We start from the raw sequence: 10,476 nt of genomic DNA, 5'->3' as shown, positions 1-10,476 counted from the left end.
CACATAAGCTCGTCTCAAAGGACGAGAGAGACAAAATAGTCAATGTCCAAGTGTCTGTCAGGGGGTGCAACATGCAATCCCTCAAAGTGGCGAAGAAGTCGCAGAAAAGGAAGAGCCCATCCTTGCAGCAGGAGGGTGATCCGATGAACACTAACGTCGGCTGACAGACATGAAGGGTGTGCCTCTAATGAGCCACTAGAACACGGACAATCTTAGGAAGTATTTCGTATAGCGGCGGAGGTGTCCGAGACCGTTGTGGGCATCCCAACGCGTGATTATACCTAATGAAGAGTGATCCAAGTTTTCCATCAAAATGCTTGTCCCCTCCGTAGTCGTACCAAAGTAGACGCCACGGCCAAAGCCGGGCAGTCACTAGTAGATGCCACGGCCAAAGCCGGGCAGTCACTACAAATGCAGTTGATACTCGCGAAAGCGACCAACATGCTTAGTAGACGTCAGCCGGGCAGTCACTACAAATGCAGTTGATACTCGCGAAAGCGACCAACATGCTTAAGAACGTATAAGTACAGTTGAGAAACGCAAATCTGACTGCCTCGGCCAATCCGGGAGTGGCAGAGGAAGCGATCAATATTTCTATAGATACGAACGCTGTCGAGCCGTAACCTCGATTGCCTCGGCCAAAGCCGGGAGTGACGAGGAAACGACCGATACGCTAACATGTTCACAACAGCAGTTGGGAAGCGCAAATCTGACCGCCTCGGCTAAGACCGGGAGTGGAGGAGGAAGCGACCGACATGCCAACATGTTTAAAAACGTTTTAAGTACAGTTGAGATACGCAATCTAACTGCCTCGGCCAAGCCGAAGGTGAAACGAAAAAGCGCTCAATATGTTTAAAAACGTAAGAAGACAACTTAATGGAGGATGAGATCAAAAGCCTCGGCCAAACCGAAGGCAAATAAACAAGCTTTATTGAAAAATGTTTACAAGTGAGGCAAAACAAAGTCGACGGCCATCCCCATAGGGGTAGCCTAAACACAACCTACCAAAGTTTATCAAAAAAAGAAGGAACAACAAAAGATTATAAACATTAAGACTTGAAGCGCCAAAAGGATGGCAGGGAGGAAAGGCTCAATAGTTGGCCCCCGAACAGCTGAAGCTATCCGAAGGGCCGGGTGAATCTGGTGACGACCGCCCGTCTCCCTATGCTTGTTCTTTGCTCGCCACCGGCGCAGAGAGCATCCCCAACGGTGGGCGGCCCAGAGGACAGCTTAGCAGCTTCACTTGCCTTTGCCCTCTCAGCCTCCTCTCTGGCCTCCTTCACCTTAGCATCACGGGCCGCCTTCTCCGCAGCCTCCTGAGCAGCCTTCGCCGCCTTCGCCTCAGCCACAGCCTTGGCCTCCGCAGCAGCAACCTTCTCATCCAGAAGCCTGTCAAAATCTTGCCACGGGAAGGTTCCTTCAGGGAGGAGCTCTTTAATCGCATCCCTGGTAGCATCTTCAGCTTGGTCCCGGTACCGGGCACACATGTCAGGGATGATGACGGTTTTCAGCGTCTCAATATCCTTCTCCCTCTGAGCAAGGATAGCCTTTGTGCCCTTGTGCTCGTTCGCCTCGGCCGAATGCAGGGACTTCCATCTTTCCCTCTGCTCAACCATGGCCGTATAACCACCCTCAAACTTGTTCCTCTCCTCCCGCAGCTTAGCGGCATCCGCCAACGCAGACTCAACCTTAGCTCTCTCGGCCAGGACCCGCTTCTCAGCTTCCTCCTTAAGCTTTCGCTCAGCGAGGAAGTCCTTCATGGTGGCCAGGAAGTCCCTCTTCGTCCTCTCGGTCTCCTTCTTAGCAGCGGCAAGCTCAAGCCTAAGCCGTTCAAGCGCAGGGGCAGTTTGAGCCATGAGCTTTTCTTGCTCGACAAGATGAGTGCCGGCTTGTTCAGCCCACTTCACCAGCCTCTTGGGCAACCTTATGCCGTCCGCCCTGAGCTGAACGGAGGAAACCTTCTCGGATGAGGAGTCGGCGGTGACATTTTTATCGCCCGTCTGCACAGGCTGCTTCTCCAATTGCCGTTCAGTGAGAACGACAGCCGGCGACGGCGGATCTATAAAAAACCCAGACAAAGCATCCATGTCAACATTCATTGACATATCAGAAAGCCTGTCATCAGGAATGCCTAAAGAACCTGCTAAATCCGAGCCATGGGTTAGATCCGTACCAGTCTTAGCCTTCTTGGACAGAGGGCCGGCTAACCCCTTTTCTTTCCCTGCCTCGGTAACAGCAGCAGCAGGCGTTGCTTCCTTCCTCTTATTTGAAGTAGGAGGACCCTCCACAATGGTGACGTCCTCGTCAACATTGACGACCACCTGATCCTTTTGGACTGCGGGGATTGGATATTGAGTGGGAGTTGACGTCGTAGCCGCCGTAGACGTTGTTTTTGGTCTCCGGCGCGGCACGTTACCGCAAATCTCCGCTTGAGTCGCCGCCACATCCATTGCCTTCATCGCCTGCTCCATAAGCTCGTGCGGGGCCGGTCTGCGATCACGTGGCGCGGCCTTAGGGTGCAGCTCAACAACTCTCCCGTCCTGGTCAAGTCCTAACTTGTTTAGAATAGAGACAAAGAGATCCCGGCCAAATCGATCTGCAAGAAACAAAATCAACAGTTAAGCAAAGAAAGTAAACCAAGGCTCAAATACAGAAGCATAAAAAGCAAAGGTGTGCCTCACACCGACCCCACTCACCCTGGCCGAGGGCCGGTATGAGGCCGACGTGGCAAAGCGGCTCGTCTTGAAGGACGATCTGCGTCGGAGGCATCCATCCCTTCGGCGTGCCATCCCTCTCAGCCTCAAACAGGCTCATTGCCCGCACTTCGTCCTCCTTAAGATAGACCTTCTTGGCGTCCATCTTAATCTTATTCCGGGAGACATATCTATCATGCTCCCCCTGACTCTCACACCGCAAATTGACGCGGCCGGAAGGACCGGGCAAGGGGATAGTCCTCCGGAACCTCAACATATACCCACCGCCCCTTCCAGTCCTTGCAAGATGTCGGCTGGAGACGGTGACGTAACCCGCTCGGTCAGATATCTTGTACCACCCCGAGCCGCCTAGGGTAGTCTGCCGAAGATGGTGGAGCCGGCGGAAGAGGTTCACCGTTGGGGCCTCCCCTTTAAAAAGACATAACCATACAAAGCCAATAATAGTCCTAATGGCCAACGGATTCAGTTGTGCCACGGCGACATTCATGGCTTTGATTATGGCGGCGACGTGTTCATTAAGAGGAAATCAGAGCCCATACTCCAGATGTCTGATGTACACGCCGATACAGCCTTCAGGAGGGCAACAGACCGCCTGATCACCCTCAGGGATAATAATTCTATACCCCCTGCCGAAGGAGTAATGGTCTTCAAAAAGTTCAGGACCGGAACAACTAACGAACTTGTTCGTCCAAGCACGATCGGGTTTAATCGAGCAGGCTTCACCGTGCCACAAGAACTGCGGCCTCTCTACATCAGAATGGGTCTTTTCCTCATCATCATCATCAAAACCCTCCAAAAATTTCTCATCAACTTTAGGAGAAGGCGACAAGCGCCCCCCGAACCCTATAGGGGTGACAACCAAAGGGCTTCGTTCATCGGGATGCGCGGTTCGCCCCGGAGCAGAGGAAATCTTTGGGCGAGCATCGCATCAGAAAATGGTGACAACAATTAATTAACAAGTAAAAAGTTGGGGAAAAATTTGTTTGTTTACCTTGGAAGAAAGTGTTACGCCGAGTAACGCTTCGAAAACTAGAGAGAAGTTTCTTCGAAAAAACTAGAGAGAGGAAATTTTTAAGAAAAAGAAGTTTGTAGGTCAAAATGAGGGGCATACTGCTCTATTTATAGAGCAAAGCCCATTCAGTGGATCAATCAGAGCAAAGCCCATGAAGCGTCCACCAATCAGCACCAGGCCACGTGTCAAGCATGCAGCCACGGAATGTCAATCGACATACAGTAACAAATCTTCTTCGACACGCTCCTTGGTATCTACTTGCTAACGGCCAGCTGATCAACCAAGCTTGGCAGCACCGGCCGGGGCAATCAAAAGCACACGGCACTCTCAACCTTGGTCTCGGCCAGCGCCATTTTCTTTTCCACATTGGATGTCCATTACACAACCATGTGGAGGGGGATATGGTACGGCTGAACGAACCAAGCCGAGGAAGAAGATCGACATGCGCAGAATACGCTCAACACTCATCGAAGGTCCATACCACGGCATAGACTACACTGGGGGCAAATTGATGAGGCATATTCTGCACCAGCTGACCGAGTCAACATATTGAGCAAGGTCAAAGCTAAAAGACAGCAAGTCAACGTATTAACAGCCTAACCGACAAAGGCGTCGGCTGTCACTGGTCTCGGTCTCGGCAATTAGCCGGCCGAGAGGCATATCCGCGTACTCACATCCAGTCCCCTCGGCATGGAGTCAACCAGGCCTGCCGGCTCGGCATGGGTCCCTCGGCCGAGGGTAAGATAGTCTTTCCACCTGCTAGCCACTTGGCCACTTGGCCACTACGTGACAAAAGGTGAAAGTCTATAAATACTCCACTTCTCTCATTGAGAAAAAGATCTAAAAAACTATCCGAAAAACATCTAATAATCTGGTATAAACTCCCTTATCTCTCTACAATAAACTTTGCCAAGTTAACACACAACTTATCTCTTTAAGTTTACTGACTTGAGCGTCGGAGTGAGTACGCTCGGTACCAAGCCGAGCCCTCAGTTTGTTCATCTTTACAAGAGAGAGCGAAAGGAAGAGACAAGCAACGACGTCATTCTACAAGCTTAAGTGGTCATAATCCTGCTCCGGAATTACACCCGGACAGCAAGTCAACGTATTAACAGCCTAACCGACAAAGACTGTCGGCCTGTCACTTGGGTCTCGGTCTCGACAATTAGCCGGCCGAGAGGCATATCCGCGTACTCACATCCAGTCCCCTCGGCATGGAGTCAACCAGGCCTGCCGGCCCGGCATGGGTCCCTCGGCCGAGGGTAAGATAGTCTTTCCACCTGCTAGCCACTTGGCCACTACGTGACAAAAGGTGAAAGTCTATAAATACTCCATTTCTCTCATTGAGAAAAGGATCCAAAAAACTATCCGAAAAACATCTAATAATCTGGTATAAACTCCCTTATCTCTCTACAATAAACTTTGCCAAGTTAACACACAACTTATCTCTTTAAGTTTAATGACTTGAGCGTCGGAGTGAGTACGCTCGGTACCAAGCCGAGCCCTCAGTTTGTTCATCTTTACAGGAGAGAGCGAAAGGAAGAGACAAGCAACGACATCATTCTACAAGCTTAAGTGGTCATAATCCTGCTCCGAAATTACACCCGGAACAATAATATTTATAATTTTGTGTTCATGGTGAATCTAAATGAGACCTTCTCCATTCCACTTCTATCTATATCTATACAATATAGTTAAAAGGCAACTTAAATCATTTAATTTTAATCCACATGTAATTTTGCTATTGGTTAATAATTATTTACTTGTATTAATTACTTGATTATCTAACTAGAAGTAATCTCTAAACACAATGTGTTACATACTTATAAATAAAAACAAAATAAAAAATATTAGTTGCAAACACAAAAAATAAATTAATATAAACTCTTTATTTTCCTCTCATAATCTATACAATATAGTTAAAAGGAAACGTAAAACATTTAATTTTAATCCACGTGTAATTCTGCTATTGGTTAATAATAATTTACTTATATTAATTACTTGATTATCTAACTAGAAGTAATCTCTAAACACAATGTGTTACATACTTATAAATAAAAACAAAAAAAAAATTATTAGTTGAAAACACAAAAAATAAATTAATAATATACTCTTTATTTTCCTCTCATAAATTTGCTATCAATCTACCTACTGTATTTATTTAACTTTTATTTCATTTATTTAATAGTTTGTCTTTTTGTTTTCCTCATAATTATTATACTTTGTATTTATTTCTATACAATATAGTTAAAAGACAACTTAAAGCATTTAATTTTAATCCACGTGTAATTTTGCTATTGATTAATAATTATTCACTTATATTAATTACTTGATTATCTAACTAGAGATAATCTCTAAATACAATGTGTTACATGCTTATAAATAAAAACAAAATAAAAAATATTAGTTATAAACACAAAAAATAAATTAATATAAACTCTTTATTTTACTCTCATAAATTTGCTATCAATCTACCTACTGTATTTATTTAACTTTTATTTCATTTATTTAATAGATTGTCTTTTGTTTTTCCTCACAATTATTATACTTTGTATTTATTTTACCATAGTTTTGTATCTCCCCCTTAATTCACAATCAATTCTTCTTCTATCAAATAAATTCTTGAAATTAATTAGATAATTTATTACAAAAATTTCCTTATATAAATATTACAACAATTTTATTTTTCATTTTTATCCAAAAAGTTGGTAGGTAAAGTATGCATATATAACCAAATGAGTTATTTAACTTTTTTATTCTTATTATGTTTTAAATTAATTAATAGTTATGATTTTATTTAGTTATTATTTTTGTGTTTGTATTAAAATTGCATGAGGATGACATACTCACATATCAATCGCATTGCATGAAATCTGGAAATAATGGTTATGGAACTTCTTTGCAATTTTCTTTTAACTTGAATATTTATTTTTTTGTTGGTTTTTTCATTTTTTATTTATTATTATGATGTATCGCAATATCAAATTGTATTATGAATCTCTAATTACTGGTGACATGTTACATTATATATTCTAACCCTTAGAATATATATTAATTAACAATTTTTTTTTTAAATTACTAAATTGTCGTACACCCTTTCGTGCACTTTATTTTGTTACCTTGATTAGGTATCCGACCAACATATCTCCAAGATAATAAGCAAAAAGACAAACAAGCCGAATAACGCATTCATGAATAATACCGCAAAGAAAAAGAACAAAAACAATCAAACCCATGATTTTCACGGGTCACAAAACAATTATCGCATCTTAATGTCAATCGCCAAAATAAAACTTATTATTAAATCCGTCTGAAGAGTTTATGGATTCAAGTACCTAAGAGGGGGAGGGGGTGAATTAAGTATTATTTAAAATTTTAACTTAAACTTTATTGAATTAAAGTAAGTTGTTTGGTGTTATGAGAGATAGGAGAATACTTCGAATAATATTTGAGATTAAACGAGTATTAAAATGAACGTTCACCATAATATGAAGATAACAATGGTTCTGACTGTTACTATTTGTCTCGGTTTATGGAATACAGGCTGCAGACCAAATGTGACAGTATGTGGAACTGTTACTCTAGAATTAAGCGAAAAACAATGTAAGCATATTTAAAGAGCAGCGAAATAAAACAAGAAAAATCAAACAAGAGATTTTTGAATTGGTTCGGCAAGAACTCATGTGCCTACGTCCAATCTACTTTTTATTGATTAATTTTAGTGATCTACTCCGACTACTAAAAAAACCCGTACAATAAAAAGACTAACAACCTACTCCGGTTGTGACACAAGTTCAAGAACTACTCCGTCCTAGAACAAGGTAACTCGCAACCTACTCCGGTTGCCAAAGAGTTAAAGGACTACTCCGTCCTAGACTCTACACACTAACTTAGAACGTATTTTGGATCAAGTTTCCATGGACTGATTCTTAACAAGAATTGATATGGACAACTTTACAAGATCAAACGGTTCATAAGTGAGAGAGTTTAGTACTTTGAAGCAACAGTGGTTATGATTGTAACACTTGAAGACTTTTTAAAGATTTGCAAAACAAAGACACGGCTTTAAGCTTTGAAAAACGATTTTTGCAAACTTAATAAAATTCTCAGGAAAAGTCTTACTGAAAGAATGAGATGAGGCACTCCTTTTATAGAGAGGGCAAGCAAGGTAGGTGTTAGGGTTTTGAAAATCAAAGATCATCACATGTGATGAGCATCAACACTTTCCCAAACTTGCACAAAAGAAGGTACTTCTATTGAGAGGCAAAATAAGAAAATGAAGTTTGTAATTATCCAAAAGGAGCCTTTGATTTTTTAGAAAACAAAGGGTGGAAAATAAGTCACAAGGTGACAAGTTTTCACCAAAATGGCAAAAAAGCATTCCTTCTTTTACAAAAGACCAAGGAGTCAAATTGGCACAAAGAGGAAACAATTTGAATTGGTAATTAGCTAAACTCTTTTTCTAGAAACCCAATTCTTTAGAGCACGTGCATCAGTGGGATTTTAGTTCCCCAAATACTACCTCTCTCCTAATATGGGGAGCCCCATGAATGCCTCTAGTGTCCCAACAATTGGGGTTGCCCACTATATAGGGTAGGTTCCCATATTCAAAAGCCATGCATGTGAACACATAATTCCAACGTACACATCAAAGTTAAACGGCTAATTTTTGGTTTTTCACAAATTCTCACTTTAAACGGACAATATTCGTCTAAAGCTGTCACATCCGCCTTTTTGCAGTGTGTTGTCTTTTATTTTCTTCATATCTATAAAAGTTTAGATGACTTCTACTCTGTTTTGTCACATCCGCCTTTTTGCAGTGTGTTGTCTTAATTATCACCAGTGTGTTGTCTTATCACCTGTAATCTTATCTTCTGAAATGCACATTGATTACTTATCTTCAAAGGTGTATAAAGTGAGCATTTAGTATGAATATTTCAGCACAATACAATTATTGACTTCACACAATCTCTATAACACATTAAAAAAAAAATAAACTATCATTCTCATTCATCTAGCTCAAGTGATGATTATTTTGATGATATGGTAACTTCAATTGTTACTATGAACGAGTGTCTTGAAAGCGAAGAAGATTATATAATTCAGAATGCCGTTCAATCTTATGTTGCTCCATTTGTTGATGCTAACTATGGAGGACCTCCTATTGAGGCAAAAAAGAGATGTTATATTGAACGAGATCGTGATGGTGCATGTGAGATATTAATGAATGACTACTTCGTTGATCGTCCATTATATCCTGAAGCTATGTTTAGGCGTAGATTTCGTATGCATCGATCTGTATTCCTTCGAATCGTGGAAGGAGTTGCTGCCCAAGAGTCTTATTTCCAACAAGGACCTGATGCCACCGGGAAGTTAGGTGCCACCGCTATCCATAAATGCACTGCGGCATTGAGGATGCTAGCGTACGGGACATCGGCCGATTCAGCTGACGAGTACCTCAAAATTGCTGGATCTACAACGAGGAAGTGTCTAAAACACTTTGTACGTGGTGTTAGAAAAGCATTCACTGAGCAATATCTAAGGAGGCCAACAGTGAATGATTTACAACGCCTCCTTCGTAACGATGAAAGGCGAGGTTTTCCAGGCATGATGGACAGTATTGATTGCATGCATTGGGAATGGAAAAATTGTCCACGGGCATGGAGGGGCCTTTACCAAGGAAGAAATAAGTCTGCAACGGTAATCTTAGAAGCCGTTGCATCAGGTGATTTATGGATATGGCATGCGTTTTTTTGGAACACCCGGAACTTGCAACGACATCAACGTGTTGCATCGGTCTCCGGTGTTTGATGATATTTATCAAGGTATAGCTCCAGAAGTTACATATAACGTGAATGGGCATACATATAACAAGGGATATTACCTCACAGATGGTATATATCGTAAATAGGCAGTATTCATTCCCGCGATTCGACTCCCACTATCACAAGAGGATGAGTTATTCACAAAACGTCAAGAGTCGGTTAGAAAAGACGTCGAACGTGCATTTGGCGTTTTACAAGCACGTTTTGCAATAATACAAAGGCCAACTCGAGTTTTGAATGAGGGCTTCTTGTGGGAGATAATGTTGACTTGTATTATTCTTCATAATATGATTGTGGAGGATGAACGAGATACATACCAAAATTACCAGGATATAACAGAATTCGAAGAAGAAAGTATTCAAGGTCTTGGTGAAACATCGAGTAGAGGTGCGACTCGATCATTCACTGTGCAACCGGGCCGGTATAATAATTTGAGTTTACAACAGTATATGCAAAGAAGAACTGAGGCATGGGACAGAGATTCTCATAACGCGTTGCAGAGAGACTTGGTGCAACATATTTGGCAACATACTGGCGGAATGTATGACAATTGAAAGTGTTTTCATTTATGTATGATTTTAATTTTAGGGTATTAGATTTTTTTTAATTATTTTTAATGCTTGAATTCTATTTTAACAGGGGTAATTATTTAATGAGTTACTGAAATGAAATAGTAATTACCCGAACAAAAATACGCATTTTAATTATCGAGTTAGTAATTTAATGAGTTACTAATTACGTATTTTAATTATCGAATATTTTAATTATTGAATATTGTAGTCGAAAATTTATGGTGGGCCATGAAAAGGTAGAAAAAATGACTTTGGGGAACCTCATTGATGTAGGGTGTAATTGTGAAATGGGGAGGGTAGATTAAATAATTAGTGAAAAATAATGTGGAAAAGAGAGAGAAGATATGGGGAAC

The 10,476-nt window shown here is 41.6% G+C and overlaps 1 protein-coding gene across 1 annotated transcript; it reads left to right on the top strand.

The window, feature by feature from the left end:
• Positions 1-8,769: 8,769 nt before the first annotated feature.
• On the top strand, positions 8,770-10,105 carry LOC141587380 (uncharacterized). Its single transcript, XM_074408858.1, has 2 exons — positions 8,770-9,426; positions 9,638-10,105. Exons 1-2 carry the CDS (start codon positions 8,770-8,772, stop codon positions 10,103-10,105), a joined length of 1,125 nt encoding a protein of 374 aa, XP_074264959.1.
• The last annotated feature ends 371 nt before the right edge of the window (positions 10,106-10,476 follow it).

The sequence above is a fragment of the Silene latifolia genome, chromosome 1 (assembly GCF_048544455.1).
Source record: "Silene latifolia isolate original U9 population chromosome 1, ASM4854445v1, whole genome shotgun sequence".
In the NCBI taxonomy this organism is placed as follows: Eukaryota; Viridiplantae; Streptophyta; class Magnoliopsida; order Caryophyllales; family Caryophyllaceae; genus Silene; species Silene latifolia.
This window is presented reverse-complemented; position numbering and strand designations above follow the sequence as displayed.

Coding starts and splice junctions, on each gene's coding strand:
- LOC141587380 (XM_074408858.1), top strand. CDS start 8,770: ATGGTAACTTCAATTGTTACTATGAACGAGTGTCTTGAAAGCGAAGAA. Junction 9,427..9,637: donor GAAGAAATAAGTCTGCAACG/GTAATCTTAGAA, acceptor TATCGTAAATAG/GCAGTATTCATTCCCGCGAT.